The sequence below is a fragment of the Oncorhynchus mykiss genome, chromosome 27 (assembly GCF_013265735.2).
Source record: "Oncorhynchus mykiss isolate Arlee chromosome 27, USDA_OmykA_1.1, whole genome shotgun sequence".
Lineage (NCBI taxonomy): Eukaryota > Metazoa > Chordata > Actinopteri > Salmoniformes > Salmonidae > Oncorhynchus > Oncorhynchus mykiss.
Genome location: NC_048591.1, coordinates 7,545,989 through 7,569,474, shown reverse-complemented (window position 1 = coordinate 7,569,474; position 23,486 = coordinate 7,545,989). Strand labels below are relative to the sequence as shown.

The window sequence follows — 23,486 nt, the reverse complement described above, 5'->3', positions numbered from 1 at the left end:
CGAGTGTTTTCATAATAATCAATTCAATTAACACACACACAGTTATATTCATTATTGCTGTGAATTCTGCTCTATTATTGGACTGCTCCTGGCAAAGTTTCCTCTATATATTAATCATCGAAAGATTTATTTACAAACTCATTATGGAGTCACCTTCCCCGGGAGACCCCTACATTGCGCGCTACACACACGCAAGCACGGAAGCATGCACGCAAGCACACGTGCACTGACAAACTCACACACACACACACTTCCCATGCCAGGGTGAAAGCTGTTCTCAGATCAAGGTTGACATCATGTTGAATGACAAGCATCAATCACCTCATATAGAGCAGCTCTCACACACACACAGACACGCACACACACACACACACACACACACACACCCCTTTACACACTCAAGACTAGTAGTTGGAAGGACTGGTGGAGTGTACGGGAGTGCCTTTATCAAAGTGAGGATGTTCGGATGCAATATTACTCAATATTTAGTGTTTTTGTTGGCCCCATTTACATGACCTTTGACCCTTGCCCCTCTGGATTCTGTCATGTGAACCCTCAAAGGTCAATTACAGTGACTTTTTTTAAGGGGTCTCTGTACCTCTCACTGTGCCGCACCCCTCATCTCCACACCCCTCTCACACACCCACACCCCTCATCTCACACACCCTCCCCAGGAATCAAGCACCCAGTGCCATGGGAATGGGTGACCCGACACCTACTCCCACTCAACCGGTGACAGGTGGTGGAGGTCACGCATTCAGGGCCCTCAATCATATGGGTGACAGGGTGGGGGTGGGAGAGAGGCAGAGCGCGAGGCATGGGCAGTCAAGTTCAAAGCAACATGTACAGGACATTCTGTGCGTGCACACGGAAATCAGTCAACGTGATTGCGATTACGACAGCCTTTCTTAAACGTTGGTTATTTTAGTGGTATTTTCTGATTTCCTCATTATTTGGAGAGTTTGTTGATAGAGTGAAACGCGTTTGTGATAAAGTATCGCCAATGCTGCTGCAGAAACAACAGATGCGACAGAGATGTTTTAGCAGGACTATGAAGACCCATACAATCTGAACATGTGTCAATAACGTCCTGGTACTGTGCATGCATGCACATCAATTATCTGGCGTGGCATCTGATCTGGTAGTTGAGCTCAGTGACTTCACTGGTCACAGCCTGCTTTGCAGGAACCCCTCGGTTTTTAAAACTCACAGAGAGAAAAAATGAACTATCTTTGTTCGAAATCCAACTGGATTGAACAAGAACTGATGGAATGGTACATGTAGGGGGAATTAGATGAGTCATGGAAGGGTACATGAAGGGGGAATTAGATGAGTCATGGAGACAAAACACAAGTGTGTGTGGCTAGGTGAAATAAAAACAGCTTTCAAGGAAAAGTCATTATTCTAAAATATATATGGAAAGTTGATGGAAAGTGATGGGAGGTGATCCAGGATGGAGGGGGGTATAGATGGCAGTGTACCCAGAGAAACCCTCCTAAACCCGGCAACGGGCGCAGTGATAGACAGGGTGGGTTGCAGGACCCTCTAGTGTGAGATAGCCCCCAGATGCAATCAGGCTGAAGGTCCCCATTCAACTCCTCTCCTCTCCCATCCCTCCCCCTCCCCTCTTTCCCTCCTACTCGCTCACTCTGTCCTCCATGCCTCTGCTGCAGTGGCTCTCCCTCCCCGCTCATTCCTCCCTGTGCCGGCTAGGGAGACACATACCGCCTGCTGCCTGCTGCCTGTCTGCCTGAGCTCCAGGCTCTGCTGTCCTCGCCGCTCCCTCCCCCCACATGCAGCTCTCCGTAAGGGGCAACGCTGACATCCCCCGACTGCCTCCACAGCTCCATTGCTCTGCGGTGCAGATGCTCGCTCTCTCTGAGTGAGTTTTTTTCCCTCTCCTCTGCTTGCTCTAGCTCTCAGGCTGAGGGATTCAGCAGATAATCAGTGTGTCGGCGAGTGAGAGTGAGCGACTGAAGCAAAGAGAGAGAGAGAGTCTGGATCAGGTGCAGGAGCCTTCCCTTCGTCTGTCTCTTTCTGTTACTCTCTCTTTCAGTCTGCCTTCAGCCTGGCACATACAGAAGGGTAGACAGGACTCATAATCCAGAAATAAGCCATCAATTCACTCTACTTCTCTGGGACTCACCGCAAAGGAGGGAGAAGAGGAGGGAGACACTCACAGCAGGACTTTGCAGACTGACAAGTCTTGCGTTTTTATTTCTTTGCTCGCTCTGCGTCCCACCTCACCCTGCCCCTCCCCTCTATCCCACCCGCACCCCTGCTTGCTCCAGCCAACACACACACACACCCAAAGTGTGTATCCAGGGGAGGACTGACAGACATACAGATAAACAGACGGACTGACAGATTGCCAGACGGACCCAGTAGGATATGGAGTCCAAAGGAAGCGGCAGGTTCACTATGTCCAGGTGTTTGCGTTCAGGAGACACCGTCCATGCCAGTGTTGTCGTCACACTTCTGCTCGGTGAGTCCAAAAGCTGACTTTATACTGGCATTTTTCGTCTCCTCTCTCTAACTCTCTCTTGCTCTATCCCTTTATCTCTCTCTCTCTCTCTCTCTCTCGCTCTCTCTCTCTCTCTCTCTCTCTCTCTCTCTGCACCCGTCTCCCTCCATCTACCCCTGGGGTGCCAGCCAAATCACTGCAGGTTCTGCCGAGCTTGCAGAAATGTGTCCGACGCCGGAGGACAGGGTTGCATGCTCATTTACTTGTTGCTTGTAAGGCGGGGGTTTATTTGCTTACACGGTTCATACTTTTCTATATCGGGAGACCCAGAGTCATGTGTTTTAGCCAGGTCAGGGCAGCAAGTGCTGCATCTTGCTATTTCACTAAGAGAGTGAGTGGAGGGGATGAATTTGAGATAGCAAGGCGTAGATCCAGAGTCAATAAGAGGATGCCGGTAACAATGGATCCTGTTTAGAGCAAGTGGAATTATGGGCACTGCCAATGGACCCTGCCAAGTCAATGAGTGTCATAATGTCCAATGTTTACATGTTTAGGGGGGAATGGAGGGAATGGTCCATGGGACAAGACAACATTCATCTATATGAGGCAGTGGGATGGAATTTGTCATGTGAGGAACACAGTGTAGTTTTCAAAAGGCAGCCCTTTACGCTGTCTTCTCATCAGAGGAACCAGCGATGCAGATTCAACTACGCACTTCATTCTGTCACGGTACATTTACACATATCACTTAATCAGGGACATATTTTTCTTATACAGCTGACTGGATGAAGTGTAAGGTCTTACTACAGTGAGGGAAGTGTATAGGAATATATGGAGGAATATCTTATTTTGGGGGAAAATATATTTTGGGGAAAATACATTTTTTGAGGGGGAAAATATATTTAAATAGATATTTTTTAAAGTCAGATAATGAGCAGGCTGGATCAATACCTACTCAAATCATAGGATATCCATCCATTCTCATTCTCCTCAGTTTTCGTCCTGCAATCTGTTTATTATCCTTTTAACGTGTTTTGTTTAGCTATGTACAGACTAGTATGACCACTTAACAATGACCCAACAACCACATGGTACCCTACATTTGTATGTCTGGGTGATGTGGTATATTATGATACACGTTGCTCTATAGGTTTGCTTTGTAGTAGAGTACCTGACTGCTTTCAACACATAGTGCTGTACAATCTACAGTAATACAATATAGTTACTCAAGCTTGAGACCAACTAAACCCCATGTATTTGAGAATCCACACATGATCATATCAGTTTGTTAACGCTAATTGTTAGCACCTACTGTAATATGGACACAATTCTTAGTGGGGTAACCCTAAGACTCCTCAGCATCTTTTGAGGTGAGTGCCTTATTGGCACTGACATCAACCCACCAATCAAACAAGAGCAAGGTCACAAGATTGCACAAAACATCTTAAAGCAAGTTTTTGAATCTAAATTAGCATACGATTCTAAGGAGGCTAACACAGCAGAGAGCTACCGATAATAAATAGGCTTTTCATTTGCATATTTTTTTGAGATGGAATGTGACATGATATTAGATTAGATTATAGGACGTCCCTGTTAAGTAGCCTCTCTTGTCTGTGTGTATCCACGGCCAGTTTTCTCTGGATTCTCTGCCCGGCGGCTCTCCTTGGCTCTGCGTCAGGGGGGGGGGGGGGGGGGGGCGAAGGGTTAATGTGCATGTTCGTATATAAACCCCTAGCGTATGGTGGATGGTTTAACCTCCAACAAAAAAGATTGGGTTCCAGGCCTATAGTAGGGCAAGCCAACACCCCCCCGAGCCATCCATCAGAGACCAGGGAAGGATTTATAATGTTGTTGGCATGTTTGTGTGCCTGTATGTCCCATATAATATCATTAGATCCTATGGTCATTCTACATTGGCAGAGTGGATAGAGAGACTACTAGACTACAGTATGAGAGATGTTCGCTGGTAGACTTGTTCTTTACATCAGGTGATGGATAGAAGGTCAGGGAATTAGGACATCCTAGTTGCACATCAGAATGTAGCCAAACACAAAACACAAAAACATGAGGCTTGAAGATGCGCTCTCAAACTTTAGTATAATTTCAGCCAGTAGTTTTGAAAGTGGTGCTCATGAGCCAACTCTGGTCCCCGTTTTGTGTGTACTACGTCCTCCAATTGTGTACTATGTCATCCATTTCATATGATACATTACGTCCTGAATTTCTTTTTAAGTTTTTTTTTGCAATTTGTATTAAGTTACAAATCCAATTTGTACTATATGTTACAAATTTGTTGCGCTTAATTAAAGATGCAATATCTAACTTTTTGGGCGACCTGACCAAATTCAGAAAGAAATGTGAGATTTGTCATTCTCGTTGAAAGCAAGTCTAAGAAGTGGTAGATCTGTTCTATGTGTGCTATTCCTATGCTTCTTGTTCTTAAGTTTAGTTTTTTGCGTCTTTTACTTTCGGTTCTGTACACCAGCTTGAAACAGCTGAAACATTTTTGGAGGGGATTATTGAACAAATATTTCACAGCAGTTTAGATGGTACTTTGATTGTGTCACAACGTGACCCTTTTGGGTGTATATCGTGGCTCCTCCCCTCTCCCACTCTCTCTCCCACCTCAGGTTTTACAACGGTCATAAGTTCCTGGTAGAAACTCTCTTTGCTGCCATGGAATATTGAGAGGAAAGAAACCTCTGGGAGACTAAAGAGCTTCTCTGGCCAAAACTCCCATGGTCCGTGGGTATTTTATGTCAAAGATGTTTTATTTTGTGACATCAGGAAGTAGGAGGCAGTAGGACAAGATAACGAGATAATCTCTGGAAGTGTACCTTCCTCAGTTATTAGTTTTCTACCTGAATGTTGTGTAAAATATATGATTCAATATGAAACTATTTGTGAGAAGATGTAATGTGATGTTGTCCTTTTAAACAAGATAATTGTTTAGGTATAAAGTTTTAACTAGCCAGTGGCCACGCCCCCGTGACGCCAGACATTACATTAGGCATCATGGTACAGCCCCATCTTCTATAAAACCAACTTCCGACAACATTTACATTAGACAGCGTGCCACCGCTGACAAACTACAAGACCAGAAAAGATTGAAGCGGTGGCTACATGTTGGAATGGTTAAGAAAATTTACAAACTAAAGTCAGAGAACATCAAGACAGAGTCCCCACGTTGAAATGACTACAACACGATAGACCATGAGACCAGAAAAGTATGGAGTGGTAGCTACATGTCAAATGGTTACGAACTACAACTCTACAGGCCGAGGAGACCATACAGCATGTAGCGTTGGTACACGGCTGGAAATTGTGAAACTCTAAACCATTTCCACAGCAGGAGTAAATCTTAGACGAGGCCTTTTCAGTCTGTAGCTGGAAATGTACATAGCCTAGGACGAAGAATACGACAACCGCCAAAACACCTATTCTCTGCGACAACATGGGTATGCCTGACGTATCCATTAGGAACGCAACCAGAGACTTTTCTGTCGACTCTCTCCAGCAGATGGACCGGCGACCACAGAGAGAGACAACAAGACATACGCACGTAAATATGTCAATTGCAATTTATTTTCGAATGAGCGGTTGTTCATATTTAAAGTATTAGCCATTTCTATGGGTGTAGATATCAGCTATGAGTCTCCAACACTTGAGCATTCCACACCCCCTTTCCTTTGTCTACCAAGCCGTCATATCGGTTTCGTCCACTAGGGACTTTTCCTCGGGTCATGTTTAGTACCCAATGCATAACTAATGGTGTGTTTATCATGCATTTCTGTGATTGATTAAGTTCGTTAGAAAATAAATAATTAAGCCAATTTGTATGTCGCTGATTCATGATTCTATGCTAGGGTTCGTTCAGATATCTAAGGGTTTGCGACATTCAGTAATGAGACTGATGAAGTACAATTCATTAATAAGCGACTGTTTTGATAATATATGAAAATATCTGAAGAGTTGTATTTGGGTAAATGACACAATACAAACAACATTTTTTCTGTGGTGCCCCGACATTCTATTCAATTAAAGTTACATGATTAGTTTAATCACGTAATTAAATTACACATAGAGGGGGAAAAAAATCACCTTTATTTAACCAGGTAGGCCAGCGATTGGTAAGCTGCTCTGACTGCTGATGCTTATAGTTAGTGAGTTAGATATAAGTCTCCAACTTCAGTGATGTTTGCAATTCGTTCCAGTCATTGGCAGCAGAGAACTAGAAGGAAAGGCAGCCAAAGTAGGTGTTGGATTTGGGGATGACTAGTGAAATATATCTGCTGGAATGCGTGCTACTGGTGGGTGTTGCTATGGTGACCAGTGAGCTGAGATAAGACGGAGCTTTACCTAGCAAAGACTTATAGATGACCTGGAGCCAGTGGGTTTGGCGATGAATATGTAGCGAGGACCAGCCAACGAGAGCATACAGGTCGCAGTGGTGGGTAGTATGTTGTGAAATAGGATGCCGATTCTAGATTTAACTTTGGATTGGAGATGCTTAATGTGAGTCTGGAAGGAGAGTTTACAGTCTAGGCAGAAACCTAGGTATTTATAGCTGTCCACATACTCTAAGTTGGAACCGTCCAGAGTAGTGATGCTAGTCAGTTGGGCAGTTGTGGGCAGCGATCGGTTGAAGAGCATGCATTTTGTTTTACTAACATTTAAGAGCAGTTGGAGGCCACGGAAGGAGTGTTGTATGGCGTTGAAGCTCGTTTGGAGGTGTGTTAACACAGTGTCCAAAGAAGTGCCAGATGTATACCGAATAGTGTCATCTGCTTAGTGGTGGATCAAAGAATCACCCGCAGCAAGAGCAACGTCATTGATATAAACAGAGAAAAGAGTCGACCCAAGAATTGAACCCTGTGGCACCCCATAGAGACTGCCAGAGGTACGGACAACAGGCCTTCCGATTTTACACACTGAACTCTATCTGAGAAATAGTTAGTTAACCAGGCGAGGCAGTCATTAGAGAAACCAAGGCTGTTGAGTCTACCAATAAGAATACTTTGATTGACAGAGCCTTGGCCAGGTCGATGAAGGCAACTGCACAGTACTGTCTTTTATCAATGGTGGTTATGATATCGTTTAGGACCTTGAGTGTGGCTGAGGTGCACCCGTGACCAGCTAGGAAACCAGATTGCATAGCGGAGAAGTGGGAGGTGGGATACAAAATGGTTGGTGATCTGTTTGTTCACTTGACTTTCGAAGACTTTAGAAACGCAGGGCAGGATGGTATAGGTCTGTAACAGTTTGAGTCTAGACGGGGATGTCAGCGACCGCTTTCCAATTGATTTGATTCAGGTCTGGACTGGACTTTGGTCTGGACTTTGACGTCATTTCCGGTCACGACTTGCAGACTTGTTTTTGAGTTGCTGTGCGTTTTGTTGCCAACCTGTTTTGCTACCTGACAAATTTACGGTTTTTACTTTTTAATTACCGTTTATATTTTTGTTTTTTCCTACTCAACTTTTTCACTCCGGACGCTTTATCTGGACACGGTTCGTCAGGACCTCCAACAGCCGAAGCTAAGTAGTAACATTAACATGATGCCTTCTAATTGCAGTCGCTGTACTCGCCTTACGGCGAGGATAGCTGTGCTACAAGCCCAGCTTCAGACGCAATCGCTAGGCAAGGGTAATTTCAGTGTAGGAAAGGATGAAACAGCGTCTGTGCCACCAGTAAGTACAGATAGTAGTATAAATCCCCTGGCACAGTCCCCGCAGCCGGACAACTTTCTCACGGTTTCTGGAGGGAAATGCTGTAGGAACGCTCAACCGGTGTCGCTCATTCAGCCGACAGAAACTTTCAACCGGTTTTCCCCATTAAGCAGCGGGTCGGAGTCAGAGGCCGAGTCTTCTCTGGTCTCTACTCCTCCCGTTACGGGGTCTGAGACGCCGAAGCTTCCCACCATTAGCTCTGACAAATTGAAAACTCTAGTCATTGGCGACTCCATTACCCGCAGTATTAGACTTGAGAATCATCCAGCGATCATACACTGTTTACCGGGGGGCAGGGCTACCGACGTTAAGGCTAATCTGAAGATGGTGCTGGCTAAAGCTAAAACTGGCGAGTGTAGAGAGTATAGAGATATTGTTATCCACGTCGGCACCAACGATGTTAGGATGAAACAGTCAAGAGATCACCAAGCGCAACATAGCTTCTGCGTGTAAATCAGCTAGAAAGATGTGTCGGCATCGAGTAATTGTCTCTGGCCCCCTCCCAGTTAGGGGGAGTGATGAGCTCTACAGCAGAGTCTCACAACTCAATCGCTGGTTGAAAACTGTTTTCTGCCCCTCCCAAAAGATAGAATTTGTAGATAATTGGCCCTCTTTCTGGGACTCACCCACAAACAGGACCAAGCCTGACCTGCTGAGGAGTGACGGACTCCATCCTAGCTGGAGGGGTGCTCTCATTTTATCTACCAACATAGACAGGGCTCTAACTCCTCTAGCTCCACAATGAAATAGGGTGCAGGCCAGGCAGCAGGCTGTTAGCCAGCCTGCCAGCATAGTGGAGTCTGCCACTAGCACAGTCAGTGTAGTCAGCTCAGCTATCACCATTGAGACCGTGTCTGTGCCTCGACCTAGGTTGGGCAAAACTAAACATGGCAGTGTTCGCCTTAGCAATCTCACTAGGATAAAGACCACCTCCATTCCTGTCATTATTGAAAGAGATCATGATACCTCACATCTCAAAATAGGGCTACTTAATGTTAGATCGCTTACTTCAAAGGCAATTATAGTCAATGAACTAATCACTGATCATAATCTTGATGTGATTGGCCTGACTGAAACATGGCTTAAGCCTGATGAATTTACTGTGTTAAATGAGGCCTCACCTCCTGGCTACACTAGTGACCATATCCCCCGTGCATCCCGCAAAGGCGGAGGTGTTGCTAACATTTACGATAGCAAATTTCAATTTACAAAAAAAAAAATGACGTTTTCGTCTTTTGAGCTTCTAGTCATGAAATCTATGCAGCCTACTCAATCACTTTTTATAGCTACTGTTTACAGGCCTCCTGGGCCATATACAGCGTTCCTCACTGAGTTCCCTGAATTCCTATCGGACCTTGTAGTCATAGCGGATAATATTCTAATCTTTGGTGACTTTAATATTCACATGGAAAAGTCCACAGACCCACTCCAAAAGGCTTTCGGAGCCATCATCGACTCAGTGGGTTTTGTCCAACATGTCTCTGGACCCACTCACTGTCACAGTCATACGCTGGACCTAGTTTTGTCCCATGGAATAAATGTTGTGGATCTTAATGTTTTTCCTCATAATCCTGGACTATCGGACCACCATTTTATTACGTTTGCAATTGCAACAAATAATCTGCTCAGACCCCAACCAAGGATCATCAAAAGTCGTGCTATAAATTCACAGACAACACAAAGATTCCTTGATGTCCTTCCAGACTCCTTCTGCCTACCCAAGGACGCTAGAGGACAAAAATCAGTTAACCACCTAACTGAGGAACTCAACTTAACCTTGCGCAATACCCTAGATGCTGTTGCACCCCTAAAAACTAAAAACATTTCTCATAAGAAACTAGCTCCCTGGTACACAGAAAATACCCGAGCTCTGAAGCAAGCTTCCAGAAAATTGGAACGGAAATGGCGCCACACCAAACTGGAAGTCTTCCGACTAGCTTGGAAAGACAGTACTGTGCAGTACCGAAGAGCCCTTACTGCTGCTCGATCATCCTATTTTTCTAACTTAATTGAGGAAAATAAGAACAATCCGAAATTCCTTTTTGATACTGTCGCAAAGCTAACTAAAAAGCAGCATTCCCCAAGAGAGGATGACTTTCACTTTAGCAGTGATAAATTCATGAACTTCTTTGAGGAAAAGATTATGATTATTAGAAAGCAAATTACGGACTCTTCCTTAAATCTGCGTATTCCTTCAAAGCTCAGTTGTCCTGAGTCTGCACAACTCTGCCAGGACCTAGGATCAAGAGAGACACTCAAGTGTTTTAGTACTATATCTCTTGACACAATGATGAAAATAATCATGGCCTCTAAACCTTCAAGCTGCATACTGGACCCTATTCCAACTAAACTACTGAAAGAGCTGCTTCCTGTGCTTGGCCCTCCTATGTTGAACATAATAAACAGCTCTCTATCCACCGGATGTGTACCAAACTCACTAAAAGTGGCAGTAATAAAGCCTCTCTTGAAAAAGCCAAACCTTGACCCAGAAAATATAAAAAACTATCGGCCTATATCGAATCTTCCATTCCTCTCAAAAATTTTAGAAAAGGCTGTTGCGCAACAACTCACTGCCTTCCTGAAGACAAACAATGTATACGAAATGCTTCAGTCTGGTTTTAGACCCCATCATAGCACTGAGACGGCACTTGTGAAGGTGGTAAATTACATTTTAATGGCATCGGACCGAGGCTCTGCATCTGTCCTCGTGCTCCTAGACCTTAGTGCTGCTTTTGATACCATCGATCACCACATTCTTTTGGAGAGATTGGAAACCCAAATTGGTCTACACGGACAAGTTCTGGCCTGGTTTAGATCTTATCTGTCGGAAAGATATCAGTTTGTCTCTGTGAATGGTCTGTCCTCTGACAAATCAACTGTAAATTTCGGTGTTCCTCAAGGTTCCGTTTTAGGACCACTATTGTTTTCACTATATATTTTACCTCTTGGGGATGTTATTCAAAAACATAATGTTAACTTTCACTGCTATGCGGATGACACACAGCTGTACATTTCAATTAAACATGGTGAAGCCCCAAAATTGCCCTTGCTAGAAGAATGTGTTTCAGACATAAGGAAGTGGATGGCTGCAAACTTTCTACTTTTAAACTCGGACAAAACAGAGATGCTTGTTCTAGGTCCCAAGAAACAAAGAGATCTTCTGTTGAATCTGACAATTAATCTTAATGGTTGTACAGTCGTCTCAAATAAAACTGTGAAGGACCTCGGCGTTACTCTGGACCCTGATCTCTCTTTTGAAGAACATATCAAGACCATTTCAAGGACAGCTTTTTTCCATCTACGTAACATTGCAAAAATCAGGAACTTTCTGTCCAAAAATGATGCAGAAAAATTAATCCATGCTTTTGTCACTTCCAGGTTAGACTACTGCAATGCTCTACTTTCCGGCTACCCGGATAAAGCACTAAATAAACTTCAGTTAGTGCTAAATACGGCTGCTAGAATCCTGACTAGAACCAAAAAATTTGATCATATTACTCCAGTGCTAGCCTCTCTACACTGGCTTCCTGTCAAAGCAAGGGCTGATTTCAAGGTTTTACTGCTAACCTACAAAGCATTACATGGGCTTGCTCCTATCTATCTCTCTGATTTGGTCCTGCCGTACATACCTACACGTACGCTACGGTCACAAGACGCAGGCCTCCTAATTGTCCCTAGAATTTTTAAGCAAACAGCTGGAGGCAGGGCTTTCTCCTATAGAGCTCCATTTTTATGGAACGGTCTGCCTACCCATGTCAGAGACGCAAACTCGGTCTTAACCTTTAAGTCTCTACTGAAGACTCATCTCTTCAGTGGGTCATATGATTGAGTGTAGTCTGGCCCAGGAGTGGGAGGGTGAACGGAAAGGCTCTGGAGCAACGAACCACCCTTGCTGTCTCTGCCTGGCCGGTTCCCCTCTTTCCACTGGGATTCTCTGCCTCTAACCCTATTACAGGGGCTGAGTCACTGGCTTTACTGGGGCTCTCTCATGCCGTCCCTGGAGGGGGTGCGTCACCTGAGTGGGTTGAGTCACTGATGTGGTCATCCTGTCTGGGTTGCCCCCCCCCCCCCCCCCTTAAGTTGTGCCGTGGCGGAGGTCTTTGTGGGCTATACTCAGCCTTGTCTCAGGATGGTATGTTGGTGGTTGAAGATATCCCTCTAGTGGTGTGGGGGCTGTGCTTTGGCAAAGTGGGTGGGGTTATATCCTTCCTGTTTGGCCCTGTCCGGGGGTGTCCTCGGAGTGGGCCACAGTGTCTCCTGACCCCTCCTGTCTCAGCCTCCAGTATTTATGCTGCAGTAGTTTATGTGTCGGGGGGCTAGGGTCAGTTTGTTATATCTGGAGTACTTCTCCTGTCCTATTCGGTGTCCTGTGTGAATCTAAGTGTGCGTTCTCTAATTCTCTCCTTCTCTCTTTCTCTCTCTCGGAGGACCTGAGCCCTAGGACCATGCCCCAGGACTACCTGACATGATGACTCCTTGCTGTCCCCAGTCCACCTGACTGTGCTGCTGCTCCAGTTTCAACTATTCTGCCTTATTATTATTCGACCATGCTGGTCATTTATGAACATTTGAACATCTTGACCATGTTTTGTTATAATCTCCACCCGGCACAGCCAGAAGAGGACTGGCCATCCCACATATGCTCTCTCTAATTCTCTCTTTCTTTCTCTCTCTCGGAGGACCTGAGCCCTAGGACCATGCCCCAGGAATACCTGACATGATGACTCCTTGCTGTCCCCAGTCCACCTGACTGTGCTGCTGCTCCAGTTTCAACTATTCTGCCTTATTATTATTCGACCATGCTGGTCATTTATGAACATTTGAACATCTTGACCATGTTTTGTTATAATCTCCACCCGGCACAGCCAGAAGAGGACTGGCCACCCCACATAGCCTGGTTCCTCTCTAGGTTTCTTCCTAGGTTTTGGCCTTTCTAGGGAGTTTTTCCTAGCCACCGTGCTTCTTCACCTGCATTGCTTGCTGTTTGGGGTTTTAGGCTGGGTTTCTGTACAGCACTTTGAGATATCAGCTGATGTACGAAGGGCTATATAAAATAAATTTGATTGATTGATTTGATAATGTACACTCTTCACATTTAATGGTAGTCAACGTCACGACAACTATCTCCATTCTGAATGCTTGTTTTGTCACATAAACTGAAATTATGCAAACTATTCAAATTTTTGCAACGAGGAAATGGCAGGGCAATTTCTGCATATTGCACCTTTAAGATCCCGGAGTGCATCTTTACGAAGGGCTGTGCAGTCCTGATGAAAAACCAAGCCCCTTCTCATCTGTGTGTTTGTTTGCACTAGAAGTGAGAGAGCAGGGGTGAAATAGCCAACATCTTTTCTGGCATTACCAACTTCATCTATTTTTCTTGTAAGTCTAATGGAGAAAAACAACTCTCAGCCTCAGAAAGACCAATGGGTAATTAACGTAGGGTAGAGTGGGGTAAGTTGAGCTATTTTTTTACATTGGGGATCACAATGTCAAGGGAAATGTTGTATTCTTTTTAACTAACATATTTACATATAGTTCAGGATGTGTGTGTATCCCTGGGAATAATCAGAATTTGTGTAAATATAACAGTTATGATTACATACAGTTGAAGTTGGAAGTTTACATACGCTTAGGTTGGAGTCATTAAAACTCATTTTTCAACCACTTCACAAATGTCTTGTTAACAAACTATAGTTATGGCAAGTCGGTTAAGACATCCACTTTGTGCATGACACAAGTCATTTTTTCAACAATTGTTTACAGACAGATTATTTCACATATAATTCACTGTATCACAATTCCAGTGGGTCAGAAGTTTACATACACTAAGTTGACTGTGTCTTTAAACAGTTTGGAAAATTCCAGAAAATTATGTCATGGCTTTAGAAGCTTCTTGACATCATTTGAGTCAACAGGACTAGTGCCTCTTTGCTTGACATCATGGAAAAATCAAAGGAAATCAGCCAAGACCTCAGAAAAAAAATTGTAGACCTCCACAAGTCTGGTTCATCCTTGGTAGCAATGTCCAAATGCCTGAAAGTACCACGTTCATCTGTACAATAGTACTCAAGAATAACACCATGGGACCACGCAGCAGTCTTACGGCTCAGGAAGGAGATGTGATCTGTCTCCTAGAGATTAACATACTTTTGTGCGAAAAGTGCAAATCAATCCCAGAACAACAGCAAATGACCTCCAGATTCTGGAGGAAACAGGTACAAAAGTATCTATATCCACAGTAAAATAAGTCCTTTATCAACATAACCTGAAATGCAGCTCAGCAAGGAAGAAGCCACTGCTCAAAAACCACCATAAAAAAGCCAGACTACGGTTTGCAACTGCACATAGGGACAAAGATCGTACTTTTTGGAGAAATTGCCTTTGGTCTGATTAAATAAAATTAGAACTGTTTGGTCATAATGACCATTGTTTTGTTTGGAGTTAAAAGGAAACCGAAGAACACCATCCCAACCGTGATTCACGGGGGTGGCACCATCATGTTGTGGGGGTGCTTTGTTGCAGGAGGGACTGGTGCTCTTCACAAAATAGATGGCATCATGATGAAGGAAAATGATGTGGATATATTGAAGCAACATCTCAAGACATCAGTCAGGAAGTTAAAGCTTGGTCGCAAATGGGTCTTCCAAATGAACAATAACCCCAAGCATACTTCCAAAGTTGTGACAAAATGGCTTAACGACAACAAAGTCCAAAGGTATTGGAGTGGACATCACAAAGCCTTGTTCTCAATCCAATAGAAAATTTGTGGGCAAAACAGGAAAAGCGTGTGCGAGCAAGGAGGCCTACAAACCTGACTCACTTACACCAGCTCTGTCAGGAGGAATGGGCCAAAATTCACCTAATTTATTGTGGGAAGCTTGTGGAAGGCTCCCCAAAACTTTTGACCCAAGTTATACAATTTAAAGGCAATGCTACCAAATACTAATTGAGTGTATGTAAACTTCTGACCCACTGGGAATGTGATGAAATAATAAAAGCTGAAACAAATATTTCTCTCTACTATTATTCTGACATTTCACATTCTTAAAATAAAGTGGTGATCATAACTGACCTAAGACAGGGAATGTTTTCTAGGATTAAATGTCAGGAATTGTGAAAAACTGAGTTTAAATGTATTTGACTAAGGTGCATGTGGCTACTTTGAAGAATCTCAAATTTAAAATATATTTTGATTTGTTAACACTTTTGTGGTGACATGATTCCATATGTGTTATTTCATAGCTGTGATGTCTTCGCTATCATTCTAAAATGTAGAACCTTTGACTGGTACCGTATGTATATGATGGTGTGTAATTTATTTATTTATTTTTTATTTCACCTTTATTTACCCAGGTAGGCTAGTTGAGAACAGGTTCTCATTTGCAACTGCGACCTGGCCAAGATAGAGCAAAGCAGTGCGACACAAACAACAACACAGAGTTACACATGGAATAAACAAAACATACAGTCAATAACACAGTAGAAAAATAAGTATATATACAATGTGAGCAAATGAGGTGAGATAAGGGAGGTAAAGGCAAAAAAGGCCATGGTGGCGAGGTAAATACAATATAGCAAGAAAAAAACTGGAATGGTATATTTGCAGTGGAAGAATGTGCAAAGTAGAAATAGAAATAATGGGGTGCAAAGGAGCAAAATAAATAAATAAATACAGTTGGGGGAAGAGGTAGTTGTTTGGGCTAAATTACAGCTGCTCTGACTTTTTGTGCTTAAAGCTAGCGAGGGAGATTAGTGTTTCCAGCTTCAGAGATTTTTGCAGTTCGTTCCAGTCATTGGCAGCAGAGAACTGGAAGGAAAGATGACCAAAGGAGGAATTGACTTTGGGGGTGACCAGTGAGATATACCTGCTGGAGTGTGTGCTACGAGTGGATGCTGCTGTATTACTGTATTGACAGTATGGAGAGTGTAGGAATGGAAAAGGTGTGAATAGCAGTAGTTATATAGGATAAGCCTAGACCAGAATACAGTATATACATTTGAAGTGGGTAAAATAGTATGGAAATATTATTAAAGTGTCCAGTGTTCAATAACTATATGTAATTTATATAGGGCAGCAGTCTCTAAGGTGCAAGGTAGAGTACCGGTTGGTAGCCGGCTAGTAACAGTGACTAAAGTTCAGGGCAGGGTACAGGGTGGATGCCAAGGGGCAAGTTGAGCCAATGGCTACCATACCCCATACAAATTATTATTATATTTTGTCAGTTTTATGCATAATATGCATGGTATTTTTGCAATAGATAGTGCATTTTTTTTCAAGATAGTGCATTTTGTATTGGTACAGAACAGACATGTCCTATGTATGCATGTGTAAAACAAACAGCGGTTTAGCCCCTCTTGAGGTTCATGAGAGTGCAGCCAAGGAAAGGAGAGAAGGGAAGAAGAGCATATAGGGATACATTGACAAAAAAATAAAACAAACATACCTGGACGAAAGAGCGGCTATGATAGAGTAGCAGAGGCACATAAGGTCTTATCTGATGACATGGAGTCTGAGCTTGCTAAACATATCAAGAATTTTTCAGACCAGTTTCATCGTCTATTCTACTTCGGTTCAACGTAATTTCATTGAAATGACATGGAAACAACAATGATGGCACTGAACGACAAAGATGGCGCTGAAGTGGATGGCTGACGTTTTGCTCCTGACTAATTGTGCTATTTTGTTAGTTTTTTTGCGTTGTTTGTAACTTAATTTTTTCCTTATTTTGTACATTATGTTGCTGCTACCGTCTCTTATGACCAAAAATAACTTATGGACATCAGAACAGTGATTATTCACAACGAACTGGAAGAAGCTTTTTCCTTTAACGAGTCCGACGAGAAGGATATATTGCTCTCCCGGGAACAGGCCCAAATCCCTGTCATTTGGGTGAAGAAAAGATGGAGGATTAAAGGACGCAGATCGGGCTGCCTTCGGAGAATCCGTAGGCGAACGAGTAAACTCCCACTTCCTTCCGTTGTACTTGCTAACATTCAATCATTGGAAGAAAAAAAAATGATGACCAACGATTACGATTATCCTACCAGCGGGACATTAAGAACTGCCAATATCTTATTTTTTACCGAGTCGTGGCTGAACGACGACATGGAAAATATAAAGCTGCCGGGATTTTCCATGCACCGGCAGAGCAGAGATGCTACTTCTCATAAGACGAGGGGTGTGGGTGTGTGTGTCTTCTTGTCAATAACAGCTGGTGCGCAATGTCTAATATTAAATAAGTCTCAAGGTATTGCTCGCCTGAGGTAGAGTATCTTATGATAAGCTGTAGACCACACTGTCTACCAAGCGAGTTCTCATCTATATTATTAGTAGCCATCTATTTACCACCACAGAACAATGCTGGCACTAAGACCGCACTTAACCAACTCTATAGGGCCATAAGCAAACAACAAAATGCTCATCCAGAATCGGTGCTCTTAGTGACCAGGAACTTTAAAGCAAACAAACTTAAATCAGTTTCATCAAATTTTTACCAGCATGTCACGTGCAACCAGAGGGAAAAAAACTGCACCACCTTTACTCCACACACAGAGATGGATACAAATGTGGATGCTACGCTACAGAACTGTTTTTTTAGCACAGACTGGAATATGTTCCGGGATTCATCCAATGGCATTGAGGAGTATACCACCTCAGTCACCGGCTTCATCAATAAGTACATCGACGACATCGGCCCCACAGTGACCATACGTACATATCCCAACCAGAAGCCATGGATTACAGGCAACATCCACATTGAGCTAAAGGCTGGAGCTGCCGCTTTCAAAGAGCGAGACACTAATCCGGCTATGCCCTCAAACAAACCATCAAACAAGCAAAGCGTCAATACAGGATTAAGATTGAATCCTACTACACCGGCTCTTACGCTCATCGGATGTGGCAGGGCTTGACAACTATTACGGACTACAAAGGGAAACCCAGACGTGAGCTGCCCAGTGACACGAGCCTACCAGACGAGCTAAATGCTTTTTATGCTCGCTTTCAGGCAAGCAACACTGAGGCATGCACGAGAACATCAGCTGTTCTGGATGACTGTGTGACAACACTCTCGGTAGCTGATGTGAGCAAAACCTTTAAACAGGTCAACATTCACAAAGCCACGGGGCCAGATGGATTACCAGGGCGTGTACTCAAAGCATGCGCAGAACAACTGGCAAGTGTCTTCACTGACATTTTCAACCTCTCCCTGACTGAGTCTGTAATACCTACATGTTTCATGCAGACCACCATAGCCCCTGTGCCCAAGGAAGCGAAGGTAAACTGCCTAAATGATTACCGCCCCATAGCCCTTACGTTGGTAGCCATGAAGTGCTTTGAAACGCTGGTCATGGCTCACATCAACAGCATCCTCCCAGATACCCTAGACCCACTCCAATTCGCAGACCACCCCAACAGATCCACAGATGACGCAATCTCAATCGCACTCCACACTGCCCTTTCCCACCTGGACAAAAGGAACACCTATGTGACAATGTTGTTCATTGACTACAGCTCAGCATAGTCACTATGGTTTTGGTACTATGGTGACAACACCATAGTGCCCACGAAGTGCACCACTAAGCTAAGGACCCCGGGACTAAACAACTCAGATCCACAGACAAACTTTGAAAGTTTCTTCAAGTGTAGTCACAAAAGCCACCAAGCACTATGATGAAACTGACTGCCACGAGGACCGCCACAACAAAGGAAGGCCAAGAGTTACCTATGCTGCAGAGGATACTTCCATTAGAGTTACCAGCCCAAATAAATGCTTTGCAGATTTCCAGTAACAGACACATCTCAACATCAACTGTTCAGAGGACACTGCGTGAATCAAGCCTTTATGGTCGAATTTCTGTAAAGAAACCACTACTAAAGGACACCTATAAGAAGAAGAGACTTGCTTGGTCCAAGAAACATGAGCAGTGGTCATTAGACCGGTGGAACTCTGTCCTTTGGTCTGATGAGTCCAAATTTGAGATTTTTGGTTCCAACCACCGTGTCTTTGGGAGATGCAGAGTAGGTGAATGGATTATCTTGGCATGTGTGGTTCTCACCTTGAAGCATGGAGGAGTTGTGATGGTGTGGGGGTTGCTTTGCTAGTGACACTGTCAGTGATTTATTTAGAATTCAAGGCACACTTAACCAGCATGACTACAACAGCATTCTGCATCTATACGCCATCCCATCTGGTTTACACTTCGTGGGACTTTCATTTATTTTTCAACAAGACAATGACCCAAAACACACCTCCAGGCTGTGTAAGGGCTATTTAACCAAGATGGAGGGAGAGTGATGGAGTGCTGCCTCCACAATCACCCAACCTCAACCCAATTGAGATGGTTTGGGATGAAATGGACCGCAGAGTGAAGGAAAAGCAGCCAACAAGTGCTCAGTATATGTGGGTAATTCTTCACAACTGATGGAAAACCATTCCTCATGAATCTTGTTGAGTGAATGCCAAGAGTGTGCAAAAATGTCATCAAGGCAAAGGATGGCTACTTTGAAGAATCTAAAATATATATTATATTTTAATTTCTTTAAACACTTTTTTGGTTACTACATAATTCCATATGTGTTATTTCATAGTTTTGATGTCTTCACTATTATTCTACAATGTAGAAAATAGTACAAATAAAGAAAAACCCTTGAATGAGTAGGTGTGTCCAAACTTTTGACTGGTTCTGTATGTATTTATATTCTGACATTGGTCCTATTGATATTTACTAATTCATTCATTTCAATGTTTTGTTTTGTACTGTGCGTACTGTTTTGTTCTGTGGAGCTGGCATCCCAAGCATTTCGCTGCACCTGCGATAGCATCTGCTAAATATCTGCACGTGACCAAGAACATTGGATTTGATTAGATTATTATTTTTTTTTAATTCTAAGCGTGTATTTTTAACTTGAAGCTCCATTCAGCTCCTCTTATATGAAAGTCAAGTTTACAGGATCAGACTGGGTGGATATGTGGTTGGGTCTGCGATCAGATAACGTTGACCACTACCAAGGCATTGAATTCCTGGAGGGGGTAGTGATGCTTTATCTCTGAAATAGCCATGTAAACTACCCCGGTGGATATCTGTTGGATGTCTGTCGCGTAGCTAAAAATACAGTTGATTTTAAGCCGTTCAAATCATGTACACACACATGACGTCCTATAAATACCTGGGCTTTATTGACTCCTGAGATAATGCACTGGCATGCCAAGTCTTGGGAGGTCAAGACTTTGATCATGTATTATGGTGTAGCATTTGACTCTAGGGGTTACAATGGGGGAAGGGGGGGGGTTCAGGGTGGGGGGTCATTTCTCTTCCTAGCTGCACCTGTCCTCTTAGCCCCACTATAACTAAGGGTCTGGCCTTTTTAGAGGTTCTTTGGTACGGCTTGTGATGATGGCCTTTTAAAGTTGTCGTGAATGGAAATGGCATTGGGAAGGGATGTATTTGTGTGTGTGTGTGTGTGTGCGCGTGTGTGTGCGTTCGTGTCCGTGTGTCTGTGAGCGCGTGAATGCTTGCGTGTAGGTTAACAATTGTGTGTAAATGTTTGTTTGCATTTAAGTGCTGAGGCATGTGCATTTAATGATCGCTGTGTGTGACAAGTGTGACGCGGGTGTTATAGAAAGGGTGTCCTGGTTATGAGCTCGTGACATCTTGTTGATCCACAGATTAGTCTGGACTGTGCCACGGTCATGGGGCGGGCCGGCAGCACCAGGTGTTCAACCCGTACTCGTCTTAAGCTACCCTTGCTAATACCTACATTCACACCCCGATCTGATGTCATAACCTCTTCAGACACACGCCACCCTTACAGGCCGAATAGTTACTATAGCCCTGCCAAAACCGTAAGAATCCCCACCCCTCCCCACACACACACACACACACACACACACACACTCACACACACACACACACAGGCAGGCAAGCACAGGTAGAGTGAGAGCGAGTGACACACGGTTTTGAATGTCATCAACCCTCACCCACATACAGATATGTACTCCCCAGACCACACACAGACACTCAGCACTCCTCCCCTGTGTAGTGTTACTGCACCGTGCTGACGGCCTGTACATAGCAATGTGTTGTAATACTAACACCATGTGCGGGCATCGTTTGCGACATTGAAGTACATGGATTAGCGTGTAACAATAGACTCCTTGCTGTGATCCGTTGTTATAATGTGAGACCGAAACACTGCAGTGGCACTTGTTTTTGTATTGCACACCTGCTGAGGGGATGATTTGAATTGCTGTACTAAAATCACCGGTGGTTGGGCCATTTAGATTAACTGGAGGATTATGTATGTCAAGGTTGTGAGGGCATGTTTGACGACTTCATGAATTAAGGTACATTGGGAGAATAAGTTAGATTGTAATTTATTTGAACTAGGACTGCATCAATGTTTTTCTTGGATATTTCCTAAAAACCAGTCCAAATTAACCAGAAAGACATTTATAGCAGTTCAATTTTCCTTTTGTATGAAGGGTACGTTCTAGTAATCGTCAAGAGATTTCCCATGTAGGTTACAAGGGAAATGAGTTATGCCTGTAAATTGAGAGCCTGAATGCAGCACATAGAAGGTATACACCGAAGGGTCACGGCTGAGGAGTTGATTGAAGGCAGATGTTTGAATGAATTCCCATCCCTGGGGTTGGTGGGCGCTTGCTATGTTGTATGGGTCTATTGTGGACTTGAATTTGTGTGTCTTCCTGTTTTGAAATAAGTTGAACAATGCCTCATGTGTGCTAACACAGTATGGCACAGTCCCACTGGAATTGGAAACCATTTCTAAAGATAACGATAAAGGATGATGCTCAACAAAAAATGCTTAGATAAATTATCTCTATAATGGCATCCAGAACCATTATGCTCCGCGTTCCGTGTTCTATGATTAAGTTAGATCACAGTTAAAGGTAGACTTGGCAACCTCGATTGACTCTTCCCAAAGTGGCAATGCCCAAAGGGAGGGCACATATTGGGAAATTAGAGAAATCCAAATTCTGTTCTTGTTCTAATGGGAGTCTGATGTCATTATGTGGTGCTGCTGTTTCGGTTCGTTTCTTCGTTTCCTTGTCTTTCGCCAGTGTAGCTGAAGCAATGTCACCCACAGTGATCCAAGAATAATGTCCTCCACTCTGCACTGTGCTTTGGTGTGCTGTAGCTGAGGGGAGCAGTATGCCTGTAAGAGGGCCAGAGAGAGAGAGAGAGAGAGAGAGAGAGGCCTGCTGCACAGGCTGAGTGTACTTATTGTACTTCACTGCTCTACTCAGGCTGAGATTTAGGCTCATTCTCAGGTCTACGGAGTGACTCACAGGTTTCTGTCCGACTGCGTTATAAAACCGCCGGATGCGTTTCTGTATGCCTACTCCTGTAGTCACTAAGCGGAGGGCTGAAGGGACCAGCGCCAGGCTAAGGCCAGGCGGCCACTAGTAAATGCGCATGGAGAGGAAGATGGAGGAAGAGAGGGTCAGAGAAATTGAATGAGAGAGGCTTAACTTAGTGAAGAAGTAGAAACGTGAAGGGGGAAGTAGGAGAGGGATGGAGAGACTACAGAAACAGATGCCTTGTACCAGAGCTTAGTTACTTTAGGAGCTCCCATGAAAGAACGGATAAATAAAAGTTTGAGTGGAAATAGTCTTCCCCAGTGTCTGACCAAGCCTGTAGAGACACGTGGCGGGCACTCCTGCCACAAAGAAGAGGGAGACGAGGGGAGGAGAGACTAGAGGAAAAGGGAGAACCAAGGGCAGATTAATTATTAACCGACTGAGTTTTTAATGCAATGTGAAGGGATGCATAGGGCAGGGGTGAGGAGAGGAGGAACAGCTAGATAGAGATTCTGAGTGATGGTGGCTCCGAGGTCAAAGAGGCAGGAGAGGCAGAATGGTTGAGATGGGGAAGAGAGGGGAAGGGACAGGTGGAGTCCATTACTCAACTAAGAATGATAAATAGGGGATAGCGAAGTCAACGGAGGGCGGTGAGATCTCACACGTGAGCTCCTCCTCATGTTCTTTTGAGAGTGCATCAGTCCAATGGCCACTTCCTGGGTTGTGAACAGGCAGTTCAGATGGGGAGGTTTTTGAGAAGGGTGTCCTTTCTTTATTCCCAACTTCCTTGGAATAGAAATTACAACAGAAGTTTGAATGGAGCATCTGACAGGAAGTTCCAGGTCAGCAGTTACTTTATATCAGTGATCAGTCCCCGGACGAGAGATAAATGCCAAAAGGATGAGACTAGGAATATAATCCGGCCTTGTACCCACACAAACCTCTGCCTTTGTGGCTCATTTTTGG

At 43.9% G+C, this 23,486-nt stretch overlaps 1 protein-coding gene across 2 annotated transcripts in view; it reads left to right on the top strand.

Annotated features, from left to right (window-relative positions):
* Window positions 1-1,629: 1,629 nt before the first annotated feature.
* LOC110507447 (sodium channel subunit beta-4) overlaps window positions 1,630-23,486 on the top strand; it is a 36,265-nt gene continuing 14,408 nt past the window's right edge. Inside the window, exon 1 of one of the 2 annotated variants that reach the window (XM_021587447.2) lies at window positions 1,630-2,485. In XM_021587447.2, the coding sequence (XP_021443122.1) occupies window positions 2,392-2,485 (94 nt within the window). In that variant the 5' untranslated portion in view covers window positions 1,630-2,391. The remainder of the gene's footprint in view (window positions 2,486-23,486) is intronic. The other variant, XM_021587448.2, reaches the window with a different exon arrangement.